At 55.5% G+C, this 26,428-nt stretch overlaps 1 protein-coding gene across 4 annotated transcripts in view; it reads right to left on the bottom strand.

The window, feature by feature from the left end:
- ATP2B2 (ATPase plasma membrane Ca2+ transporting 2) overlaps nucleotides 1-26,428 on the bottom strand; it is a 161,426-nt gene that overhangs the window by 45,263 nt on the left and 89,735 nt on the right. For 2 of the 4 annotated variants that reach the window (XM_007446330.1, XM_007446331.1), the window contains exons 4-8: nucleotides 25,379-25,504; nucleotides 13,155-13,280; nucleotides 5,170-5,211; nucleotides 4,191-4,349; nucleotides 873-1,087 (exon numbers count right to left, since the gene is read on the bottom strand). In XM_007446330.1, coding sequence (XP_007446392.1) covers nucleotides 873-1,087; nucleotides 4,191-4,349; nucleotides 5,170-5,211; nucleotides 13,155-13,280; nucleotides 25,379-25,504 — 668 coding nt within the window. Of the gene's footprint in view, nucleotides 1-872; nucleotides 1,088-4,190; nucleotides 4,350-5,169; nucleotides 5,212-10,320; nucleotides 10,381-11,503; nucleotides 11,537-13,154; nucleotides 13,281-25,378; nucleotides 25,505-26,428 lie in introns of all 4 variants that reach the window. The other 2 variants (XM_007446329.1, XM_007446332.1) reach the window with 2 other exon arrangements.

Raw genomic sequence — 26,428 nt, 5'->3', positions numbered from 1 at the left:
GCAGGCGGACTCTCAACCATTGCGCCACCAGGGAAGCCCGGGGGCTACTCTTCGTTGCAGTGCACGGGCTTCTCATTGCGGTGGCTTCTCTTGTTGCAGAACACGGGCTCTAGGTGCGTGGGCTTCAGTAGTCGTGGCGTGTGGGATCAGAAGTTGTGGCTCGCAGGCTCTAGCGCGCAGGCTCAGTAGTTGTGGCGCACGGGCTTAGCTGCTCCGTGGCATGTGCGATCTTCCCGGACCAGGGCTCGAACCCGTATCCCCTGCATTGGCAGGTGGATTCTCAACCACTGCGCCACCAAGGAAGTCCGAGGAGGGGCTTTCATAAAACCAGACATCCTTTTTATTTTAGGCTTATCCCTTTCAAACTTCAGGGAGCAAACTCCGAGATTAGTCATACAAGTACTGTGGCTACAGTGGGGCCTAAGGCTGCGATGGCCAGGCTTCTGCCTACGTTTGGTGGGACAGGGGTGGGTGTGGGCCTGTAGGGTGATACCTGCATCTAATTCATTTTTTTTAAGTTGAGTTGACTGTCAATGTTTAAAAATCAGGAGATTTTATGTTAGGTCCAGATTTCTGGCTTCTCTTGGAAAAAATCTGAATATCTGACAACACTGGACCCCATCCCTACAAGGTGACACTTGGCTGTGCTGAATAACAGCTGTCCCCTTAGCCAGGGTGTGGCTCTCCTGGAGGCATGTGAGTTTCAGCCACCTGCATGCATCCTCTCTCCGAGCTCCCTCCGTCCCCACTCCCACTACTTAGCTCTTCTCTCAGCACCCGGCACTGGCCCCGCCGGCCACCCCACGGATCCCCAGCTGGGGGCAGCCGATCTCAGTGGCATCAGCTGGCCCGCCCTGCTCTCCCCTCCTCACCTTCACCGAGTAGGCCAGTGAGATGGTGACAGCCAGAGGGAGCCCCTCGGGCACGGCGACCACCAGCACCGTCACACCAATGATGAAGAACTTGACAAAGTACTGCACGTAGACGGGCGTGCACTCAGGCAGCCACGGCTTCTGGTTGACCACGAAGGTGTCCACGGTGAAGTAGAGCACCAGGATGATCACCGTGATGGCTGACATCACCAGACCTGTGACACGGGTGGGAGGAGAGCCGTCAGGGGGTTCCTGGGGGTGCGGGGCCCCGGGAAGGGAGATGTGGACCAAAGCCTTGGCTCAAAGGGCTCTGGGGTCAGGCAGGCCCTAGCTCACACCCCAGCTCAGCTTGGTGGCGTGGGGCAAGTCCTTAATCCTCAAAGAGCCTCAGTTTCTTCCTCTGTACAATGGGGATGCATATTTATTTCACATGGTTTTGTAAGGATCAAATGCGATGAATACGTGTAAATTGCCTAGTACAGTGCCCGACGCATTGTAGGTGCTGAGTGATCGTGTGAATCAGTAACTACTCGCACGGTGCCCTCACACAATAGGATGTGCAGAGGGTACCACTTATTTCCTCCTGCCTTCAGGTACATACTCTTTCCTATTCCAGGAACTAGGGACACAGCAGTAAAGAGGACAGAGTCCCTTTCAGCCCTTGGGAAGCTGAGATTCTAGAGGGGGAGGCAGACGAGAAACAAACACACGAACAAGATAATTCAGATACAGATAACGCTGTCGAGAAAAACTCCAGGATGACGTGGTAGGAAGTGACATAGGCTGAAGATACGAAAACAACCCAAACGTCCATTGACAGATGAAAGGATAAAGAAAATGTGGGCTACACGTACAATGGAATATTATTCAGCTTTAAAAAGAAGGAAATCCTGCCATTTGCAACGACATGGCTGGACCTGAAGGGCTTTATGCTCAGTAAAATAAGCCAGACACAGAAGGACTTATCTGAATAATCTAAAAGAGTCAAACCCATAGAAGCAGAGAATAGAAGGGAGGTTGCCAGGGGCTGCACGGAGGGGAAAAGGAGAGCTGTTTTTAGTGGGGAAAAAGTTTCAGTTATGCAAGATGAGAAAGTTCTAGAGCTCTGCCGTATAGCATAGCACCGACAGTTTAACAATGCGGTATTGTGCACTTCATAATTGCTTAAGAGGATCTTAAGTGTTCTTTCCCAAAAAACAAAACCCGAAAAAACCCATGAAAGAACACAAGGGAATTTTTGGAGGTGGTGGATAGGTTTAGTACCTTGGTTGTGGTGACTGGTATCATGGGCATATGCATATGTGGAAACTCATCACGTGTGCATTAAACGTGTGCAATTTTTTAATATATAAATTATACCTTAATAAAACTAAAAAGAAAAAGAAAAAAAATGCGACATGGCCTGGTAGATCCAGTGGCTACTTTAGCTAGGGTGGCCAGGGAAGGCTTCCTGGAGGAGGTGATATTTGAGCAGACAGAGGAACGATGAGCAGCCAGGTAGTGACCTGGGGGAAGAGTGTTCCAGGCTGAGGCAACAGCAGGGGCTCGGGGAGGGGAAGTGACCTGCCCGAGGCCACAGGCCAGGGAGGCACTGTAGAATTAGCACCTGCAGGTGCTAATCCTGGCTGCTGCCAGGATCTCTCTTGCCAGCCCTGTGCACTCGACTACCTGCATCTGCTGCATGTGCTGCACAGCTGCCACTGAGGCTGCCCACACCTGAAGCCTCTGCCAGAGGAGGATGATGCTTGGGCAACTGGCGTCTCCTTGTCACAAAGTGTCTGGGAGTCCACCCACCCCAATTTGAAGGCCAATATCCAATGGCTGAGGTGGAGGTCCAGAAGCCCAGACACCTTGCTGCAGGGCAGGTCAGACCCTGCAGAGGTGCCATGCTCCAGAGCTCCCCGTAAGATCAGGTGGAGACTGGGATTTCTCCAGAACCCCCGGCTGCCTCTGCTTCTTCCTGGGCTCTGTTGCATCCTTGACCCTTTACTGGTCTCACCTGAGAGCACCCCGCCAGATCCTGTACCCACCCATCTCAGGTTCTGCTTTCAGGGAATTCAGCCCAGGAGAGAAGCAGAGATGGGACTTGAACCAGAAGTGCTCAACTCTGAACTCCATGCCCGGCAGGGCTGAGCAGGGGAGGGAGATGAGTGAGGACTGTGAAGGCCACGCGGTGGTTCTCGTCGCTTGGTTCCCTGCCCTCCAGAGCCACGTTTCCGTGGAGATTTCTCTGTGGCGGGGATGGAGGAAATCCCTGGACCCATCACTGCCCCGCCTGCACCGCCAGCTGCGGAGACACAGAGCCGGCTCGATCCCTGTCTGACAGTTGCAGAGGCGGGAAGCCAAGCTCCCAGCAGCCGGGAGCTGTCATCAGGCCCCCAAGTTTAAATATAGACAGTCAAGCCTGTAATTTGCCTCTTTTCTCCACGCTGTGGTGCCTATAATTAGAGACGGGAGACAGCCATGGAGCAGCAGGCAGCCAGGTGGGGAGGCCTTGGCATCTGCCACATCCTCACCCGGGAGGGGAGGCCAAGGCCGTGTCAGGGCAGCAGGGCTCACCTTGCTTCCGGGCTTGGCTTCCGGGGCAAGAGGGGCCGTCATCAGCCATCACCTGCAGCTACTAACTCGGGAAACCCGGCTTCAGCTGGGCCTCAAACAAGGGGCTTCTCACTGGGCTCCTGGCACTGCCCTCTACTCCTTCAGTCTTTCCCCTGCACGGCAGCTGGGCGGTCACCATACAGCTCAACCCCATCCCTGCCCGCCCCTGCTCACACCTCTTCCAGGGCTCCCGCTGTCCTCAGAATAAAGCCTGCATTGCAAACTCCAGGCCCCTCAGGGTCTGCCCCCTGTGCAGCCACCACACCTGCCAAATGCTGAGCGTCCGTCCGGGTAAATAATCTTTACTCCTCATAGCAACCTGTGGAGCAGGGACTACAGGATCCCAGGTCCACAGACCAGGAGGCGGAGGCTCAGAGCTCGGTAAAGGTACCTGCCCAAGTTCCCAGAGCTGTAGCTGGACAAGAACACAGGCAGGCCCCGCCCCCAGAGCCCCAAGTTCCCAGAGCTGTAGCTGGACAAGAACACAGGCAGGCCCCGCCCCCAGAGCCCACGCTTCTACCTTCGCTCTTCTGCCTAAGTGCGACTTGAGCGCCTACTGTATAAGGACTCAGACTGGGTTTGTGGCAGAGGAGGTGGGTCTCATGCAAGCCCTCGCTTTGCAGAGGAGGTAACTGAGGCCCAGGTAGGGGCAGGGCCCTGCCTGGGGTCCCCCTGCACGCCGCGTGCCCCCCGTGCCAGCTCCCGGGGCCGCGCGCTCACCCGCCTTGCCGATCTGCACAGCCAGCTTGGTGAGCTTGCCCTGCAGCACCGACTTCTCCTTCTTGTGCGCGCTGGCCTTCTTCTTGTCGTCAGTGTCGCCGCCCTCGGCACTCTTGAGGGGCTGCATCTCCATGGCGGCCGCCCCGTCCTGCTGTTTGGCTGCAGGGGGCAGAGCACACGTGCACACACACAGACACAGACACACAGACACACACACGCACACACACAGGTTAGCCTGCAGGGTGGGGATGTTGGCACCCACCCAACTGCCCAGCGGAGCACGGTGAGGCCCTCACTCCCCAGCCTGGGCCCCCGCATGGCTGGCACACGTTCCCCGTGATGGGGGGTTGGCCTGTTCCTGCTGGAGACCCTGGCCCCAGGGCCGCTGGCTGCCTTGGACCTGGAATTCAGGACGCAGCAGGGAGTGACACGGCTCCACCCTGGATTTCCAGCAGGAGTGGGCTAAGGTCCCCTCTGGGCCCGAACAAGCCCACAGACCCTTCCCCCAGTGGCTCTTCAACTTCTCCACATTCAGACGAGACACAGGCTTGGGCTTTGCCCAGTTGGTCCTCGGGCCATGTTGCTGGATATTAAGTAGTCACTAGACAGAAGGGACACAAAGGGGGCTTAAAGAGCAGAAGAGAGTGTCCTCATCCACAGGTGTCAAGCTCCTCCCCTTCAGCACAGGCCTGACTGGTGGGCCTGTGGCCTGATCCCTTAGCCCCTGAAGATCTCAAAGACCGAGCTTCAAGTCTTCAGCTGAATGGGCAGCATAGCTCGAAGGCTGGGGAGAAGCTGGCTTGTGGTGGCCTGTCCTCAACGGGTAATGCCTCCATTTGACCTGGCACCATGTGATCACAGCTACCCCCTCCCCCCAAAGGTGTCAGGCGCTCATAGGCATGGACGTCTGCCTCTGCTGTGGCCCTCAGAACCGGCGGGGAGGGGCCGCAGGGACCACAGGTTAATACAAAAGGGTTACCTTTGCTCTGGCTGGCGTCCACATTGCCATCCTGCATTTTACCTATACGACAAAGAATTTTAACAGACAACAGAGAATCAGACAACACACGTTGGTCACCATGAAGACGCAACAGGGCCACAGACATTCATGTCAGATGGAGGGAGGGCCAAGCCGGCTCCGCTCTTCTGTGCAGGGACGCCGGGGAGGCCCCTGAGACAAGAGCAAACCCGTGGTGGCTGCAGGCTTTCTCTTGATTCTCTGGGGGCACAGAGAGAGCGCTTCTGGGATTATTTTGGCCCTAAGCATTTTACAGGTTAACTGGCAGCCTTTGAGGGTAAAGGAACCATAGTTGGTTGGCAGGAAGCAGAAGGAGTGGGAGATCTGAGGTCCCCAGTGATTAATGTGGAATTTGGTTGGTGCCTTTTGCGGGCTGAGAGGAGGCAAAGGGAAAGATGAGAGAGAGAGAGAGAGAGAGAGAGAGAGAGAGAGAGAGAGAGGGAGGGAGGGAGAGAGAGAGAGAGAGAGGTTGATTCTAGAATGGGGAGGAGTTTGGTCAATGTGTTCCTTAGTTTCTGGCTCCAGGAGGGATGATTCCACTTTCTGCTTCTCCTGGTAAAGGGGTGTGAAGCCACGACATGGAGAAACCCCCGCCCAGCCTCACTGAGAGTGACTCAGGCAAAGGGCGGGCAGGGGTCCCCCAGCGGTGGGCTCTGAGGTGCCCACATGTGTCCAGGGGCCTGGTGGCAGTGCCCTGGCTCCCAAGGGGAAGCTGCCGACCCCTCCCCTCCACTGAGCTGTGTGCTCTTTATTCTGGGTTGACCAGCTCAGGCTACAGCAGACAGGTGAAGTCTGGCTGGTGGGATCCCCTGGGTGCCCCCAGCCCCCCACCCCAGCCCTGCCTATCAGGGACAGATGCTGCCTAGTGCTGGGTCTGGGGCTCCCCACCCCCTAATCAGGGCCGCCGGGGAGGCCTCCTACCCAGTCTCAGCCCAAGGCGTGTGGCCTGCATTCACAGGGTAGGAGGTATTGGTGACTGCTGCCTGGTAGCCAGACACCTGTCTCCCCCTGCTGGCACTGCAGGGCTCGGGGGGGCACCCTCCTGTCCCACGGGCTCACCCCGAGCTTTGCCCAATGGCTTGCCACCTCAGAAGGACTCTGAGAAGGTTGCCCCCAGCCCCAGCCATTTGCTGAGAACGAGATTTTCACAGCTCATGTTCCAGGCACATACATGACCACCACAGTTTCATCTGGGCCTCACCACATCCCTACCGGGACGCTCCAGATCACACCCACTGACAGATGAAAAAACTGCGGCTCAGGCAGGGACAACTCAGCAGGGTCTCTGCCAGGTCTCAGCTGGTAAATGGAGAGCTGGCCCCAAAGTACATGCACATTTCTGCCCCCATCGGGGAGAATGCAGCCACCCCCAGTCCCCCGAGCCAGGGGGAGGGCAGGTGTTGAGGCGGCACCGGTGGGACTGGGCTCCTGAAGCTGCTGTTTCGAAACCAACTAGCCATGTGGCTTCACCTCTCCAGGCCTCGCTTCCATCTCTGTAACAAGGGGTGGCCACATCGCCTCCCTGGAGCTCCTAAAAGTTGCCTTAGTGACAACCACTCGCCCAGCAGCCTTTGGCAGTTTGCAAGTGTCTCCGATCTTGGCAGTTTTCCTGACACCCTGCAAGGTGGGGCGGGAGGGGTTTTCATCACTCTTATTTTACAGATGAGGAAACTGGGGCCGAGGGAGGTTCAGAGGCAGCTGTCATTTATAGAGCATCCTGATGACTGCCCTGAGGCTGCGTGAGAAGTTCAATAAACACCGTCATCCCCACTACCATATCCGTTATAGGTGACTCGGAGGGGAGAAGGGGCTTCCTGGATGCCAACCCCGCACCATCACTCCAAGGTCAGTGCAGGGCTGTTCCCACTGCCTCTCCCAGCGAAGGGTCAGTGACCCGCCCCGGGGGTTTAAAGAGAAAGGTCCCCGTTGCTCTATTGTAAAATTCTTTCTGCTGGATTAGAAACAAAACAGAAAAAGGCGTTTTGGAACCAATAGGAATTAACTACAATAATTATTTTTAAAAATAATTTTACTAACTGGGCTAAAGGGCACCAGAGGACTCCTCTTCCATAGTTTGGTGTTAGATGGCACAAAGGGGCCTCTATCTGCATCGCATATTATCAGATGCAATAGCCCGCATGTGCCCAGCAACCAAGCTAGCAATTTCCTCTTTTATCTGCATAGTGACCACACGGCCAGAAAAATAATCAACAATGCATATGTTTGAGGGAGGGAGCCATATCCTAGGGGTGCTTTGGTGCAGATGGCCTGGTTTCTCAGAAGCAAGCGACTCATCTGGGGTTCTCCTTAGCCAGATGGGTACTCGCCCGGCCCTGGAACTGTGGTGGGACGTTGCTCTGGTCCCCCATGGGACGTGGAAGATGGGCTGTGATTCAGGGGAGCTGAGATGGAGGACAGGACCCAAGATGGGGAACCGGGGCGGAGACCTGGAAGCCCCTCTGTATCAGATGCTAGATGCAGCTTTGCCAAATGGGTCTGTCCTCTCCATGCACTGTGAGGGCCATGGGTGCAGAAAGCTTCGATGTGGAAGGTCCATGGTGAGAAGACCCGGTCCTAAATAGGAGACCTGGCAGGTGTCACTTCCCTTCCCTGTGCCTCTGTTTCTCTCCCTGTGAAAAACAACACTTTCAACCAAGGTGATGCTTATGGAAAGCACTGCAAAGTACCTTGTTAATGTCCAGAGTTAAGAGTGATGTATAATTAATCGTGATGTATTCTATAGTGATATATCAATAAATATAAGAGAAATAATAAAATAAAAATGGCGATTATAATGCCTCCAAAATAAATGGAACACCCCTACCTTTCAGTTGGGAGGGGCTTGGGGGAGTGGAGTGAGAGGGGCATCCTGCCACCTGAGTGTGTTTTCCACATCCAGGTCATCCTGATTTGGCTCAGACGAAGGAGGGGAAAGGAACAGTTAATTCTCTCACTCACCAAGGCTCAGCTTAGCACCCCTCAGCCTTTACTGCACTCTGCCTGGAGCCTGGAAAGCACGTTAGAACGCAGGTTCTCATTCAGGTCTGGGTGGGGCCTGAGATTCTGCATTTCTAACAAACTCCTGGGAGATGCCCAGGCTTCCGGCCCTCCGACCACAATTCGGGCAGCAACAGCTTAGAGTACTGGTTCCAAAGTATAGTTTGGGGGCCTACCAATCCCATGACATTCAGCCAGGAAAGGTCCCGCAGCCAAATCAGCCTGGGAAACCCTGCGTGGCTCTGTAAGTCTCCGCCACACACAGCACAATCAAGGCTGTCCCTCTGCAACAAGGAAGAAACCAATTTTACCCAGTGGGTTCTTAAACACCTTTGACCACAGGATCCTTTCCTTGGTCAGGGGCGCTGGTGGTGGGGAAGACTTCTTAACCTCCTTGTGAAGTTTACAAGAGACCAGCAAGAGTGGCACACACTTTAGAGCCAGGCAGGCCTGGGTTCACATCCCAGCTTTGCTACTTTCTAGCTCTGTGACGTTGGACTAGTGTCTTGATCTCCCTGAGGCTCAGTTTCCTCATCTTTAAAGCGGGGACAAAAAACTCTGAATCATAGGGTTATTGTGAGGATTCAATGAGATGCTTGCAAAGTGCCTGGTGCACAGGAGGTGGTTAAGGAATGACGGTTCCCCGTCTTTTCCTGCAGCTTTGCTTGGGACACTTGGAGTTTTCTGCTACAGTTGCAAGTGAGGCTGCCCCTTTTTTGGGACCCACTAGTCTGGATGCGGTCTATATGTTCCCCGAGCCCAGCAGGCTTGTCATCCTGGGGGAAGCAGGATGCCACTTCCTGTTTCCTCCCTGCCACCCCCCTGCCCCCCGACGTGGGTTTGCCTACGTTGGTTCTTCCTGTTATCTCTCGCCACCCCTCCCTCACACATGACACCTCCCACACCCCAGGCTGTCCTGATTTCTCCTCCTGTGCCTGAAATAGACCCATACCCGAATTAGCCCTTCTTGGCGAGGCCCTGCTCACAGAGCAGTCTTGCTCAGCCCCTGACATCTACGGGGGCGGGGGTTGCTTCCATCTTTGGTCACTTTGAATCCGGGTGGCTCAGCCAGAGGTCTAGGGCAGGGGACGGGAGGATGAGGCGGACGAGAGCTCCATGTTTTCCAGGAGTGGTGAAGAGTAAATGATATAATGGATGAGAAACCCGCAGCCAGAGATGCCTGGGATGCGTGGCGCTGGAAAAAAGAAAACTTTCCCTCCCCTTCAGTTCTCCAGGGCAATGGTTTCACGACCAAGCCCTAACAGCTCCCAGGAGCAGTCTGGGTGACTTTATGTCACCTAATTTGGGTACGGGGACGTATCTGAGAAGATGGGAGGGTACAGAGATAAGAAATCTTGGAGGCGAATGGAATTCCTTCCTGCCTGTGTGTCAGGAGGTTAAGATGCAGCTCCCAGGTACAGTGGCAGCCCTCTGCCCCCACCACTCATCCCCGAGGAGGCCAGTAAGAATGCAGAGACTCAGAACAAACGCTCCAGCACAGGCAACAGCAAGAAACACCAGTCCACATCCCAGGGGCAGAACCAGGCCCGAGCCCAAGCGAACCCCCGGCCCGTTCGCTCCGTGAGAGAGAAGAGGAAGAATGTCTACTAGTGGCTCAGCCATGCTACGGGGTGGGGTCCAGGAGCTGAGCTCTGGCCTGGGTCCCCCTGCCTCGAGGGAACTGGCGAGTCGAGGACCGGAGCCTTCAGTGGGGACCCAGACGCCAGCTTCAGCCTCGGTCCTGACCCCGGGCCTCCTTCCCAAAGCCAGGGCCAGGAACGGGCTTAGGAGAGGGCCACGCCGGGCGGGACGCTGCTTCTTGGGGGCCAGATCTGAAGCCAAGGTCACGTCCCTGTTCCGGGCTTCACCGGGGGTCAAGGGCCCAACAGGAGCCAGTGCCGTCGTGGCAGCCATGAGCGGGGGCAGAGCTGGATCCCCGGTGGTGGCTTCTCTCTTAAGCGCCTGCCCCGTGTGAGAGGACGACCGTCCCCGAGCTGCCCATGCACATCCAAGTCTGTGCCGTCCAGACTAGGGAGAGGCAAGCCCAGAGTTGAGGGTGCGGGAGACGCCCATCCAACCGAGACCGAGAGCTCGCCCTGGGAGTGGGACACGTACCATTGACTAGGCTGGTATTTGCACTATCTGCAGCATTTGAACCTGCCGCACCATCGGCCGCTGCGGGGGTGGGAGGGATGGAAAATGCAGTGTGTCACAATGGAGAAAAGCAACAACGCAGGACAGCAACAACAATCGACATGAACCAACTTGCGGGAAATAAGATGACTACACTCTTAAAACAACATCTCCGTTGGAGATCAAGAAACTCAAATTTGGGGGTGGAGGTGAAATGTTCCCATAGAGATGCCACAGAAGTCGGGGGGAAAAACTCAGACGTGGAGGGTCTTTGAAATAAAATATGGAGGATGATCAATGGGGTTACGCGGGGTGGCACTGTTGGTGGTGAGGTCTGGACTGAGGCACCCCGTTGGCCCAAGCAGTCAGGCGGGTGCCTTTCAGAGAGGGTTCTAGGAGAGGGTCTGGCTGACCATCAGGGCCAGAGGCGCTCATGGCCAGGAGTCGATTCAAAATATTCAGCGAGCAGTGCAGTGCGGGCACTGGCCATTCTGAAGGGGTGCTTGCTATGACCATTGCTGTGTCCCGGAAGAACATCCGTCCATGGCAGTGACTTAGGATTCATGCCCTTGACTCAGGCTACTGCCCGTGGCCAGCTCCTCCTTCCCTAACTGGCACTCAAAAGATCGCCTTGGTGACCCCCCATAGGAGGTGCCCCACCATTTAAAAGGTGACATCAAGCATGTGGTATTTTGTGCATGAGACAGAGAAGGTACTAGCGAGTTTTCCTTAATTTAGGAATCAAAAATGATAGGATGTGCTCCAATTCACTCTTGTTGCTTTTTCTCGGGGTGGGGAAATGGGTTCTGTGGGAAGGAGAGGGAAGAGATAGATGCCAGGTAAGGTGGCTGTGCTGTGAGGCGAGGGGAAGGTGGGACGGGCTCTGTGGGGTCGTGGGGTGCTGAGCGGGCTGAGGGTGTGTGGAGGTGGTGGTGGTGCCATCTGCACTGAAAGCCCTGGAAGGGCAGGTAGGCAGACCGGGGTGCTGGCCGGTCCCGTGGGGCTGGCAGTGCGCGGGGGCACAGTGGAGGTCTGGCGGGGCAGAGCCCCAGCAGTCAGGTACCCCCTTTAGCTGTGTGCTGGGGATCTAGGGCCAGGGCTCAGGGGGTCAATGGCTGCTGCTACTTCTAAAACCCCATCTACCCTGAGGGGTGTCTTACTGTACCTGGTAGCTGAAGGCCATCCCCCTTCTTCACACCTGTGTGATGATTTTTGAGACACGTTAATGAAGGAGAAGCACGTACAGCCTTTTGTGTGCGCACCGCACACACACACGCACGCGCACACACACACACCGGTACACCTGGGGTCATCCTGAAACGGGAGGCTCTAAGCAATGTCCCTGGTGGAGGTGATGGAATGGAAGTGCCGAGGAGGTCCAGCCTGGCTGTGCTGCTCGTGGGGGCCCGAGGGGCTGGGCTGGCCTCCCAGATTCCTCTGTCACGTCCCCTGCACATCCCACCTCTTCCTTCTACACTGATGTCCCCATCTCGTTGGAGTGCAGGTAAATGTTCAGCAAGGGACTGACCCGTGCTTTGGGGCAGAAGAGGCCTGTTTCTTTGCTGGCATCTTAAGAAACACCGGTCTGGCTCATGGGAGCTTCTGGGTGCCTGTGCCCCTCACCCAGGCCCCAGTGAGGCCAAGGAAGTGGGCAAAGCTGCTGCAACCTGCCCAACTGCCCGCACCTGGGGCCACAGCTGGCCATAGCTGCTATGGCATTGCGTGGACGCTGTCCTGACGTGCTCTGGGCCTCTTGGCCAAGACTTGGTCCTCAGTTTCAACCTCAGCTCTCCCAGATCACAGCTTATTTCCATTGCTCCTGCTGGATGGGCCATCATGATCTTAGGGGCACCCCACCAGGAAATGGGTTTTACCCCTGGGAACAAGTATCCTTTGATCGTGACCCAGACTTGGCGCCTGGCTGACCTCCGAGAGCTGGAGGGAGGCTGGCTGCTCCTAAAACTGAAGGAGGGGTCATCTATTATCTCATCTCCTTCCCCTGGACTCCAGAAGGTCTGGGTATTGGGCCCCTCCTCTGGAGCTTGGGGAAGGAGACAAAAGACTGCAGATGTGAGAGTGGGGGGTGTCCCCGAGACCGAGTGTGAGTGTCGGGTAAGTAGTCAGCTGTTCTGGGCCAGAGGCTGGGCCTTGGATTTGGGCCTGGTCTGATGGGATTGGGGCTCATGTTTTCCAACCATCCCTCCTCTGCTCTGAGAGGCAGCTGTAGCCCAGGCCGACAACCTGCTGCACCAAGGGGAGCCCATGGAGTGAGGAATCTTGTTTGCAGGGGGAGGAGGAGACAGAACCCAGCTGAGACGGCAGCTCTGGGGACAATGGGGAGAGGCTCACGGCAGTTCATTTGGAGGCACACATTTGGCCACCTTCCCCAGAAGACCCACCTCTGGGGAGATTCTATACTGGGTGAGTGTGCAGCTCTGCTCAGTGGAGTTGAGAATAGTGGAAGAATTCGCCCAGGTGGGGATTTCTACTCAGTATCAGGGGTGATGATGGGAACAGGTCACACTTGAAGCTGGAGACTCAGGAAAAGGCTCAGCCCCCTTGGCCTGGCCCAGGGGGAAGGGGGGCCCCCCATGACATGACCGGACAAGACAGAGACTGGAACGAGACCCTGGAGATGGAACAGACAGAGCCTCCTGGCCCAAGAAGGGCCTTGGGGTTTACAGGAGGAAGCTGTTGGCACAGGGTATGGACATAAAAGGCACTCAATAACTATTTTGTCTAGTGAATGAGTCAACAACAAAAGAATGTGGCCTTAAGAGCTCCTCCTCTGGTCCACAAGAGGGCTGGGCTTTTACCTTTCTTGTCCTTCCTCTCTTCCTCCTCACCGCCGGCCCCCAGCAGCGTAAAGATAATGCCGGTCTGAGAGTTCACACCCACGGCGGTCACCACCATCCGTCCAGAGCCCTCCATCACATGAGTCCCTGGGGAAGGGGACGAAAGCCAAGTTACCATTGCACGGCCCAAGCCCCCTCCCCCAAGGAGCGGAAGGCGCTCGGTCTCAGTTGACTCCAGGCAATTTGCCTGCTGAGGTCCTAGGGCACCACCTACAGTTAAGGTTCAAGGTGTGTACTCACGGTGGGTCCTTTAAAGATGACTTCACCTTGGGATAGTGCTGTGATGGGCCTGGAGCTCAAACACTGCTATACCTCAATTCTTAGGCCCCCAGAAAGCTCAGGCCTACCACCTCCTACCTGCTCCTAGAGAATCCCTTCCTCTCTCCTCTCTCTCCCCTTCCCCCTCTCCCAGTCTTACGGGCCAAGCAGGGACCACTCTCTCTTTTCCTTAATGATATATCTAGAACCAGACCTCGTTCTGCAACCAGCAAAAAAAAAAAAATCACACCCACGGCGGTCACCACCATCCGTCCAGAGCCCTCCATCACATGAGTCCCTGGGGAAGGGGACGAAAGCCAAGTTACCATTGCACGGCCCAAGCCCCCTCCCCCAAGGAGCGGAAGGCGCTCGGTCTCAGTTGACTCCAGGCAATTTGCCTGCTGAGGTCCTAGGGCACCACCTACAGTTAAGGTTCAAGGTGTGTACTCACGGTGGGTCCTTTAAAGATGACTTCACCTTGGGATAGTGCTGTGATGGGCCTGGAGCTCAAACACTGCTATACCTCAATTCTTAGGCCCCCAGAAAGCTCAGGCCTACCACCTCCTACCTGCTCCTAGAGAATCCCTTCCTCTCTCCTCTCTCTCCCCTTCCCCCTCTCCCAGTCTTACGGGCCAAGCAGGGACCACTCTCTCTTTTCCTTAATGATATATCTAGAACCAGACCTCGTTCTGCAACCACAAAAAAAAAAAAAAAAAAAATGCCAACTAAGCCCTGGACAGGACTGCTTAAAATGGGGTCCACCAACTTCCCAAAGATCTGGGGAAAGAATTCAGGGCTCTATGAAGTTGGATGAGAAAACAATGACCTCTTTATTTTCACAGACATCAAACTGAAATTTAGCATTTCCCCCTATTAAGAACATAGGCAATAAACCCCAGGAGTGTCAGTGGTGGCCACAATACCATTACATATGTTACAGAAATCATGGGTTTTTTTTAATATCACTTTATAGCTGTTGCAGATACTTTTTAGGCTTATCCTTATTTTACAGCTAAGGCAATTATTACCCTGACTGCTGGATCTTGTTATTCAGTGTGCTAATAAAGAAGCACGTATGTTACTACACCACACATTAATTCTTTTTTAATTACTTTAACTATTTCAATCTAATTGGCTTCCTTTGTGATCCAGTGTATTTTATTTTATGTATTTCAAAGCTTTATTCTGAATAGGGGTGGCCCATGACGACCTCAGACCTCCCCAGGGGTCTGCGGTGCAAGAAAAGTTAAGAACTCCTTTCCTAGAATTTTAGATTTTTAAAACTGGGTTCCAAAGGGTCCTGGAATTCTTTCAGGGGGCAGGAGGGGAGCCATAGGGGGCAAGGGAGGCCTTTGGTCAAAGTGGCCCCAATTTTATTCATCTTTGGGGTTTCTGTGTCAGCTTTTATTTGACAAGAGGGCACTCTGCTTAGTAAAGAATCTAGATAAATGAAGTTTGGCCTGTCAGGTGTTCATTTTTTTTCCGATTTTCATTTTTACCACTCTGCCTAGAAAGCTCCCTACGATGCAGCATACAGTTTCCCCTTCAGCGGAGAACTAACAATCCAGTCCCGCCTGGTGCAGGGTCTCCAGCCATCCCCAGGCCGCACAGGAAGAGCTATACCTGGTCTACCAGACAGACAGCCACGGCCACTGACCCCAGCCACTACACAGCCCTGATGACTTGCTTCTTGAACTCCTTCTGCTGTTGAGAGATTTTCCTTCTTTCCCCTCAAGATCGATGGTCATTTCCTCCTGTCTTCAGGCTCACTTGTCACTAATGGCCTTCTCCTGGCCTCCCAATTTGCTTCAGACTTGAAGTCCAGGTGGACAAACTCATTAGAATTGTATCTAAAATAAGAGTCAAGAGGTTCTCAGTCAGGGCAAGAAGCACTTTCCTTAAAGCAAGGAATCTATTTTCACTTTTCAAGAGGTTTCACCCACCCCTTCCCTTTCCTTCTGGGATCTGAGAGATGTCTTGAGACTGTGTGCGTGTGTGTGTGTGTGTGTTTGCACACGTGCCTGTGTGCGTGTGCACGTGTGGTGTTCCAGCCTCTTGGCCTCCAGGATCTCAGGATCTTAAAGTGCTTTACAGACGGACAGATACCCTCCAGTAAGTTCCTTTGAGGTGGTAAAGGTTGGTCTGTCCATCCATGATGGGTAATCCAAGTCATGAAGGTTCCCAGAGGCAGCGTGGAGCCCAGCAAGCTGTACCAGAACCTGGGCTCTCAGCGGGTGAGCTCCTCAGCTGGCTCTTTACCCATTCCCAGCCTCTTCGGTCCCCAAGCAGGGAACAGTGGGGACCACAGGATGACCTCGGACGCTAACTCCAGGCCGATCAGCCCAGGCCTGGTGTCTTCCCATCTCAGACAGACCCTGAAGCACACGTACCCCACAAGGGGCACAAACAGGGAGAATCTGGGCCCAACTATGGGACTCTGGGAGCTACAATAACTTGCTGACAAAATGCTTTCTCATGCACGGGCTCAGCTTGTGTGGGAGCTGGCAGGATGGACTGTTAAATACCAGCAGTATTAGAGGAGGAAACTGAGGCCCAGAGAGGTCACATGTGGGTGAGGGTGGGGTCACTGTAGATCTTTAAAGGTGAGGGTTGAACACACTTCAGTGCATTCACAGGGCGTAGATAGCAGGGACAGCAACCCTGTAGGATCTTATCTGTAGGCTACCTACTCCGCTCCAGGCTTTGTGCCCTAACCCTAACCCTAGTCCTTCACACTCAATCATCTCAGTAGGCCTCATACTGGCCCTCGGTCGACAGGAGAGGAAACTGAGGGAGAACAGCCTGCCCAGGGTCGCCAGCTGGTGAGGGACCAAGACCTTGTCCGGCTTCTCACACACTGCTCTTCCCCAGGAAAGAAGCCTTCACACCCTGGTCTCAAACATGTTTGTGAAAAAGTGGGCTCTGCCTGGGTGGCGATGGAGGAGCTGTTCCCCACCTCCCCAGTCCTGGGCGGGATGGAAAAAGACACAGGGGGCCAATTTCCACCCAAGATAATCAGACCCCAAATCACCTTCTAATCTAATCACTCCCATCTCAGCAGGGAGCTGGGGGCCCTGCACTGGGAGGCCAGGGAGGAGGGGGGGAAGGAGGAGGAAGCCAGGGAGGTGGCCTCTGCCCGCGACATGGGGACACGGGGACATGGGGGGAAGGCACAGCATGCCCCCCACCCAGCCTCGATGAGCCCTGGGGAGTCCTCCAGGCCCTAGCATCAGATGGGCCAGAGAAGTTGGGGGCATCAAACTCCCCCTCTGGTCCTGCCTCCCTCTGTGCCCCGGCAGCACGCCCAGCCTTCGCTCTGACCATTGCCCCCCAGCTCAGACACCCCCCCACAGCTCCCCAAAGTCCACACACCTTGGTCAGCACCCCCTGGATCAGACCCCAACCTTCTTCCGGCCCTTGACCACTGATTCCCGCACTGCGCCCTCTGCCCTGGCGCAGCACAGCTCCCTGGGCCCTTCTGTCCAGCCCTGGTCCCCAGCCCCATTCCCGCCTCTGCTCACATAGTTATCACCGCCTGAATGCCCTTCCCACACCTCTTCTCCAAAACCTCCTCCTCACGGCTCAGGACAAATGCCGCTCCTCTTAGGTGACTTCTCCGACCCCAACAAAAGGGCATCCCCTCTCTCCTCTGGACTGCCCCCCAGGGCTTCCCCTGGGGCTGCCTCCCAGCCCGGTGTCCGCACTAGCCTGTGAGCCCCTGGAGGGCAGGTGTGAGGGCGAGTCCTCTCTTCCTGCCACAGTGGAGGCTTGGAGCTGGAATCCAGCACTGTCCTCCCTGCTACCTCCTTTTTTGTATTTCCCATGGTGCACATGTATTACATTTATAATGGAGAATCCACACACCCTCGATAAGCCATCTTTATGGTTTCACAAAGGGTCAAATTCATCCAGCCCAGCCGTCCTCCCTGGGCTGCCCCTCTCCCGCACCAGGACCTCACAGCCTGGCTGCCCCTCCTGCAGGAGGAAGAACAGAGCAGACCAGGTCACCCCCAGGCTGCCACTCCCCAGCTCCAGGATCCCCTGCAGGGGACAATGTTTAACCCCAAGGGCTGCAGCTCCAGCAGTGGAACCAGAGGCATGTAAGCCATGGGTCTTTGGGTGCGGACAGACGTTGAGAACCTTTTGGGGAGGGGGGCCCTGGCTGGGTGGGGGGCATGCTGTGCCTTCCCCCCATGTCCCCGTGTCCCCAGGCTCCCAAGTCCATGGTCCCTTGGGTACCATCCTATAGCCTTCACCTGCTTATGCTCCCATGGGGCCCCTCAGAACACACAGCATAGGGGGTGGTTGATAGAGAGGACCCTAGGCTGAGGGGGAGGGGACTGGGAACAAGTCTGGTGTCTGCTGCTGACGTGCTGTGTGACCTGAGGCCAGCCGTCTCCTCTGTGGACCTCAGTTTTGTCCTCCGTAAAATGGGGAGGTCTGGCTTAGGTCACCACCTCTCAACGGTGAAGTCTGGGCACCTTAGGTCCCAAGGAGATGAGGGTCACTCCTGGGTGGGGTAGGGCAGCCTCCATTAAAAGGCAGCATCTCGGGGAGTTCTGATGGGCCAGCAGAGGCCTGAGCAGACAAACTGACCATGTGTCACTCCCTTCCAGGGCCACGCTTGTTCATGGGGTGGACAGGTGTGGTGGAGTCCAGCTCTGTGCCGGGCTCTGGGGCCCAAGGGGCCTCTGGTGGTCCCTGCCCTCCAGGGGCTCACAGTCTAGTTAGGGTTGAGGGGAGCAGACAGGCACACACATCAGCAACACAGGACAACAGAGACCAAAAGGTCCCTTGGCCGGCGGGGGACACAGCCCAGGCAAAGGGGGGAGGTGGGACAGCGTGACAGCTGCGGATCAGCTGGGCTGAAGCTGAGGGCTCGTGAAGGGAGGGTGGCCTGAGTGCAGAGCTGCAGGGTTGGGTGTCTCCTCGGGGTTCAGTAGGGAGCTGCCGGAAGTATTCTGGGCGGAGGGAAGAAGAGAGCTAATATTTATGGAGGTTCCCCATGCACCCCGTGCTACCTGAGCCCCTTTTCCCACTCGGTGGCCACGGTCCCCGGGTGAGGTCATTATCATCACCCGCACTTCACAGGGCATTGCTGGGGCAGCCGGGTGGCTTCCGGCTCCTGTTCTCTCTCCCTTGCTGGGAAGGCTTGTGCACAAAGTCACAGGCAGAGCTGTTTGGGGACACAGCCCCGAGGAGCGAGAGGGAGGCAGGCGAGCGGTGAGGGAGCTCTGTCAGCATCTAGCTCCCACCCATCCGTCTGTCCATCCATCTGTGAGCCAGAAAGGAGCTCGGGCCCAGGGAACACTGCGGGCTCCCACCAATGGGACGGCCTGTCCTGCCCCACCTGAACCGTCATCTCCTCTCCCTGGAGATGACTTCTGCGGCCTCTGACCTGGCAGCTGAGTGTGGGCCAGAACTTTCCCAACTGTAGGCTCAAAGCCCATCTCTGCATCAGACTTGCTGCAGGCCTGGTCCAGATGGCATCTCGGGGCCAAAGCCTCATGCGATGGCAAGTGGGGTGCACTGAGCCCCAGGTGGCAGCGCTAGAGGGGCCTAACTTTACAAAATGAAGCTTCTTAGCCCAGAGAGGGCAAATGGCTCAGTGAGCTTGCACAGCACATGAGGCTCAGGTAGGGGCTTAAACCCAGAGCTCCTCACTCTCCTGGTTTTGACTTCCTAAGCCTCTCTTTGGACAGGGAGAGTGGGGAGGTCAGACCTTCTAAAAGGTCTTTTCCTGGGGGTAGAGAAGGGAAGAAGGGACGGAGGCCTTCTCTGGGGATTATTACCTGCCTCTGGCACAAGCACCAAGCAAAGCCAATGCGATCGCCACGCCAGACGCGGTTCTGTCTTCATTATTGTTATCAACGCAGTTAATAACAGTAATAACGCATGCTCACAGAGCATTAGACAGTCGGCAAAGCGTTTCATGGCCCACAAGCCCGTCCCCCCCACAACAGCCCTGTGAGGTAGGTTTTAGTGCAGGCACAACCCCAAGCCCCTCCGCCCACCTGTGGCCTCTCTGGCTCAGAGAGGTTAAGCGATGGCCCAGGGTCACACAACCGTGAGCGGTGGAGCCGGGACTTGAACCCGTGCTCTATCCACTACACCCCGCTGCCTCTCATGGAGAAGAGGCAGGGTAGTGTAATGGAGAGAGCGCGGGCCGAGCGGCACACTGGGCCTTCCTGCGGTCACGGTGTTGTCCTAGGCTCCCTGGTGGCAGCGGCAGTGGTGGTAGGTCCGGCTCCCCGTGCCTGGCCTTCCGCTCGGCAGGCAGGGTGGGCGGCAGGCCCGAGAGAGTTTGTCGATGTCCTGGGTAACCTCATGCTGTTCATGCTCTGGTTCCAGGGGTGATGGAAGAGGGTGGGGTCCTGCAGGGGACCGAGCCCATGGGCCTGCTGGAGCCAGGGCCTGCTGCTTTTGAGGACAGTCCCCACCCTGGCCCGCTGGCCCCTGTCCCTTCCATGGCCACATCGATGGTGACTGGTTGTTGGTTTCCCCGTGGAATTCACTATCAGGTGCTTCAAACAGGCCACGCCGCTGGGTAATGAAGTCACGGGGTCCTCGGAGGTGAGCTCGCATGTGGGCGCTAGGAAGCTGCCGGGCTGGAGTCTCCCTCTGGCCCTGGCCTCGGTGGGGCTTTACACGCCTGCTTGGGGCCTCAGTTTCCCCAGCTGCAAATCGAGACCAGACCATGGCTCTCTAGGGATCTGACAGGCTGTAAGGTGACAAGTCCGGACATTTACTTCTCATAAGAGGGATTATTGCTTTCATGGGACTCTCATGGGGGTTCATGACCCAGGCAGGTTAAAAACCACTGGCCTTCCAGGAAAGTCAAAAGAAGGCTGAGGAACTGCTCTGTGTTAAAGGAGGCTGAAGAGGCAGAACATCTAAATGCCACGCGGCATCCTGCGCTGGCTCCCAGCCTGGGGGATGCTGTGGGGACAGTTGGCACACGTGAATATGGATGGTATGTCGGGTATCAGTACTGCATCAATGCTTCCTGAATTGACCGCTGTGCTGTGGTTATGCACGAGGACCCCTTTTCTTGGGAGACACACCTGAAGTAGGAAGAGGCCCTGACGAAGCAGAGAGGGAGGCTCCTGAGAGCAAGGGAGGCACGATGGCAACAGCAGTTGAACCAGAGGGGAGGCCATTCAGGCGTTCATTGTACTAGCCCTGCAACTTTTCTGAAAGTTTGAAATTACATTAAAATACAAAACTAAGAAAAAAAATAGGCCGAGGTCAGAGTTTGTATTCCAGGGCCCACCCGTCGGTTGTCTGACCCACACAGGCTTTTGAAAAATTGGAATTTCTTCCCAACGTCTTAAACATTGGGAGATTGACCTGAAAAATCTGAATCTCTTGCTCCCCTTGCAGAGAGTGGACTTTGCAGCCACACGGGGGGCGGGGGGCACGTCCACAGGCAGCAGGGGAAGCAAGTGAGTGCTTGGTTTGGTGTCCACACTCCCCCGACGTCACCCCGTGGACGTAGGGACCTGCGATTTCTGCACGTTTCTACTCTGCCTGGGCTGAAGCCACTGCAGACATGGGCCTGTGTCTGCCTGTGTGTCCTGGGGGACGAGCTCCAGGCCTTTAGGATTTCATTTGTGCCCTCAGCTTTGGAGACATCTGAATCTTTCTGAAGGCTGGTCTGCCCCCATTTGTCAGATGGGGAGACTGAGGTCCTGATGGGCAGAGGTCATAGTGGGAGCCAATGCAGGGCTGGAACCTGGAGGTTCTGCCTCCAAAGGCTGTGTTCATTCCACAATACACAGCATCTCACACGTGCACCGTTCACAGAGGACAGTCACATCTGTCCAGGCATGTGGTCCCCACAACAGCCCTGTGGAGCAGGCAGTGGGGAAGGGCTCCTCACTGGCTCACTGCACAGACACAGACGTAGAGGCTTAGAGAGGAAGGGACCTTTCCAGGGTCAAAGGTCGGGTATGGCAGGCCACCTGATCCAGCTGAGCATTCTTTGCCTTCCTCTAGGCTGAGCCAGTGTGCCAGATGCCATGTGGGGGCGTCTGAACTACCATGAGGACCCTGCAGGCGCCCCCAGCATGGTCCCTCTGTGTTTTCTGAGGGTCACCTGACCAGAAGGCCCAGCAAAGCCACCAGCACAGGGTAAGGGTCCGAGATGTCTGGTCATGTGAGAGTCCAAATGGCAGTTATGCAGGGTTCAGAGCACTGGGGAAGACAGCAATCCAGGGGAACCCCCTGGAGGAGGCAGGCTCGGGCAGGCTGAAGGTGGAGAGGAGCTGGATGGGGGAGAGACAGGGCCAGCCCAGAGAGGGGGAAAGGGGACACATTCCAGAAGAAGGAAGGGAGGGGAAATGGACATATAAGCTGGGGTTACTCTCCCATTTTACATGTGAGAAAATGGAGGCTCAGAAAGGGTAAGAAGATTGTCCAAGGTCTCCCAGACAATGAAGGGCAGAGTCGGGATGTGAACCCAGGCTATTTCACTCCCAAGTCCAGGCTCCGTCTGAGGAACAGGGAAGGGAACCAGCCTACCGTGAGCATCCCTCCGGCAGCACTGTGCTAGATAGGGGCCTCACCAACATCACACACCAGGACGTCACTGTTGTCCTCACAGGTAAACTGAGGCTCAGAGAAGTGAAGCGACATGCCCAAGGCCACACAGCAAGTTCATTTCAGAGCTCAGATCTGGCTCAGCCTGCCCAACTCTGCTCTTTCTACAACGCAGTGCAGCCTCCCTCCTCACTCTGGCAGACAGTGCCTGAGCCCTAAGGTGTGCAGGGCCTGGGGTGGAGCTGGGCTGACCTCCCGACAGCCTCAGGCTCGGGCTCCCCCCCTCTTGGACCGACCAAGGATGGAAGGGGCCCATAAAAGTGAGACCTGTTGGATTTGTTTGGGTGGTGGCACTGTGGATGGGTTTGCTCTTTATTTTATTTGAGATGCTTTGCGCAGCACGAAACTCAATCAGCATGATGAGGCTGTGCCTGAATGGGCCGAGCGCAGCGTGACGTCACAGGCTAACGCATGGGTCGCAGGTGGCACAGGGCAGGGGTGGTCAGAGAAGACTTCGTGGAGGAGGTGGGACTGAGCAGATGGGCAGGAGTTAAATGTGCAATGGGGAAGGGAGAGAGCCGTGCGGGAGGAGGGAACGGCCTCAGCAGAGGCAGGGCAGAAGGGAGGAAACAAGGTGTGTCTATAGCAGAGGTGCAGGTGAGAACAGGTGTACTGAATCTGTGACTCTCACCGCAGGGAGAAGCACTGAATGCAGCGCCCATTCAGGGTCTCAGCCTCCTCTACAACACACCCCCCCATAGCCTGTGCAGGCCCTGCTCACACACAATCAGTGACGGGGAACTCACTACCATACAGGCAGCCTCTTTTGTTCCTAGAATGGTTCTGACTGTTACAGAATTCTTCTCTTTCCATCGGGCTGACCATGCCCCTTTCTCACTGTCTTTTCCCCAGGAGCCTGGGCTAAGCCACTGCCCTCCCTCTCCGCCACGCAGTTGGGTTTCTGAATGTCAGTACTGCAGCTCACGGTCAACTTTCATTTTCTTGAGTCCAGTTCACCCTGCACTCTGGCCATCTTTGTGGGTACTGACCCTTGCTTTCTCTGTGTCAGCCTTCCTGGACTTGTGGTCTCTGTGAACTTGATGGGCATACGTTCCATACTGCAACAGGACAGAGCTCCAGGGAAGGCCGTTAGAAACCTTTCACCAGATTGCCAGCAGTTCAAGAGTCAGCACAAACTGCCTGAAATCCCCTGGCCTCAGCAGTCTTCTCCAATCTTGCCCACAAAGACACCACGGGAGACCCTGGCTCCTGTTTCCTGACATCCAGAGGCCCAGGGTCTACTCCATTTGCCTGGGCTTCCAGCCAGATGGCAGGTCGAGACTGGAGTGGTTGACTCCGCCCCAGCCGGCCAGCCGACTTCCCATCCAACTCCGTCCAGCTGCTCTTCTTTAGCGTCTTTGCACCTGTGCCCACCTCTGCGGCTGGTGGCTCATGCTTCAGCTCAGTGACCCCGAACATTTTCTCTCCCCAGCCTCCTGCCGGGGAGCCGTCCCTCCTCTCCCTCCTCCAAACTGTCTGGAAGCTTCATCACTCATCCACTCAGGCCTAGCACCTCCCCTCGACTTCCACTGATCCCCATGACCCGCCTGGCCACTTCTCCCAAGCATGCTCGCCTCTCTGACAACCACTTCAGCCCAGAGGTCAGAACCAGGGCCACAGGGCGATGATCATTTACTGAGCTCTGACGTGGCTCTAAGTTCCAAGAGGGCATTTGAGGCTTTCCATGATCACTTGGTCAGACACCCCCCCCCTCCCTGCCCCCGGGCCTTTGCACTCGCTATCCTTCTGCCTAGAATGCTCTTTCTTCTCATTGTTCTGGTTTTAGCTCAAATGCAACCTCTTCAGACAGGCTTTTCCCTGATCAACTAAGATTCCCGTCCCCTTCCTCAGGGTCTCTATCTCACTATAACGGTGTAATGTCTTCACCTGACTTATCACTACCCGAAATTAAGTTACATATCTGCTTCTTTGTTCCTTCCTTGTTTGTCTCTTTTACTAGATTCTAAGCTCCAGGAGGGCAGGGACCTTGTTTGTCTCATTAACCACTGGCACACAGTAGGTGCTTAATAAATGTTGGTTGGGTAGTTCTTGATAATAAATGCCCCAGACCTAATTCTCACTCCTTTTTACCGTCGTACCCTGCAGACATGCTGCTCTCCTCTGTATTTCTAGGAATTCCCGCTGCGCCTCTGCTAGGAGGGCCCCTTCTCCACAACTCTGCTCGGTGGGCTCCTACTCACCCCTTAAAACCCAGCTCAATTCCACCTCTCTGGATAGTTCTGTCCTGTCGGTTTTCTCACAGCTTCCTCACCCCTCTACTGTGGAATCAGCTGTTTGCTGGTCTGCTTCCCCCAGCTTACTCAAGCTGGGGGCTTCCAAGGCCAGGGGATGAGTCTGTGTCATCATGGAAGGGAGGGCAGAGGGCCTGGCCCAGAGCAACTGCTCAGAGGACGTTTGCTGAGCGCTGCTGGACAGTAAAGCCTTTTTGGTGTCCCTGCTTGGAGGGCGGGTATTTTATCTGTCTGGCGCCTCACCTCTGCAGGGTCTCCCCTCCTCTCTTGCCCCCTGCAGCAGCCAGACTGAGATCTTAAAAATGTAAACATGATCAGCTTACTGCTGATTCCAGAGAATCCTCATCGTACGCAGAAAATTTATAAACTCCTGACCATGGTGCACAAGGTCTCCCTCTTGCTCACGGTCCTGCCTCAGGGCCTTTGCACTTGCTACTCCTGCTCCCCGCTATAATCTTTCCCTGGAAAGTTGCAAGACCAGCTCCTTTCCATCATTCACACCTCAGCTCACACGTGGCCGCCCCGACCTCCCCCAACACCTGCACTCCATCGCCCTGCTTTTTTTTTCATCATATACCTATTACCTTCTGGAATTTTTACATCGTCTGTCTCTCCACACTACACTATAACCTCCTCAAGGCCGGGGCCTCATCTGCCTTGTACACTGCTGTGTCCCCAGCCTCCAGCCCAATGCCTGGCACACAGCAGGCATCTAAAGTAGGCATCACCAGACTGATTCTTTCTCATCTCTAACGAGAACAGGCTTCCATGTTCGACTTTTCAGAAAATCAACTTACTAGAAGGTAAGTTTCATGGGCGCAGGAATTCGTTGTCAGTTTTATTCACTGTGCTCGCCCCAGGGCCTGGAGTGCTGCTCAGTGCACAGTAGGCTCAATGTACGACTGCAGGGGAAAAGGGAGGGAGCTCTCGTTTGGGGCCAAGTTGGCCAGAGATCCGGAGACAAGGACCAAAGTCTCTGAGACCCTCCAGCCTCATAAAGGGGACATGGATGCCCCCTGGGCATGGGGGCAGGAACCGGCAATGGGAGTGAGCCCACCGTGGGCCACAGCTCACCTGACAGCAGCATGGGGTCCTTGTCCACAGACTTGCGCACCTGGTCAGACTCCCCCGTCAGGGAGCTTTCATCGATCTTGAGGTCATTGCCCTGGATGAAGAGGCCATCTGCGGGGAGGAGGTCGCCTGGTAGGAAGAAGGGTGAGGGGGTCAGTCAGCAGGGTCTCAGGTGGCTGGAGAGGCTGGAATATTCTCTTCAAGGCATGGTTACAAGGAAGGTTCGCCCTTGGGAACTGGCTGCCTAGAGTTCCCAGGATACAGGAGCCAAGATGGCGCCCATCAAAGGACCATAGACAGCTGAAGCCTGGGGCCAGGGTGAAGGGCATGAGGCCTGGGGGGCTGAGGTTAGGTCCCGCAATAATCCTAGCTTCGGTGGGCATATCCTTCAGTTTATAAAGTGCTTCTCTTGGCATGGCATGGATTTGGGGCCCAGTTTTCTCAACGATTCAATCTTCTCTGGTCTCAACTATGTTTTGGGGAAATTCTTTTGGAAGGGATTAATCTCTCTTGACTAGGCTGAAGAGCCCCCCAAGACAGGCATGTTATCAGAGGAAACCAAGCCCCCTAGGGCTGAGTGAGGAGAGGCCTGCCAATCTTTCCCCCATCTTTGGCCTCTACTTACCTAGGACATATCTCATCTAAATCCCCTTTGGCACCAGCCTGCTCACGTTCTCCATGGCAGTATCACAGGCCTAGAATGTTCACTCATCCATGTCCACTCCCTGTAACACCTTCTCTAGCCCAACAACCGTCCATTAACAGCCAAATCAGAGGTGGGAAATGGATTTCACCTCATCAACCCATTCTGAGTGTTAGTGGTCCTTGGAGTGTTATACTGAGAAGGCGTCTGAGGATGTATCTAGGCTTTGAGCTGGGATTGATCAGGAATGTCTGCTAAGGGTAGAAGTCTGGAGAGTTGTGGTACGTGTGCCATGTATTTGCCATTTCTGATTTAAATGGATTCTGGACTCTTACCTCCAGAAAGGAGCCTTCCACCTCTCCAAGGAGCTGAGAAGACAACCTGGCTTGGGCTCAGCCTTCAGGAATCCA

This window comes from Lipotes vexillifer, unplaced genomic scaffold (genome assembly GCF_000442215.2).
Source record: "Lipotes vexillifer unplaced genomic scaffold, Lipotes_vexillifer_v1.1 scaffold3384, whole genome shotgun sequence".
NCBI classification, from domain to species: Eukaryota; Metazoa; Chordata; class Mammalia; order Artiodactyla; family Lipotidae; genus Lipotes; species Lipotes vexillifer.
The sequence above is the reverse complement of the archived record's forward strand: the minus strand, read 5'-3'. Positions and strand labels throughout refer to the sequence as shown.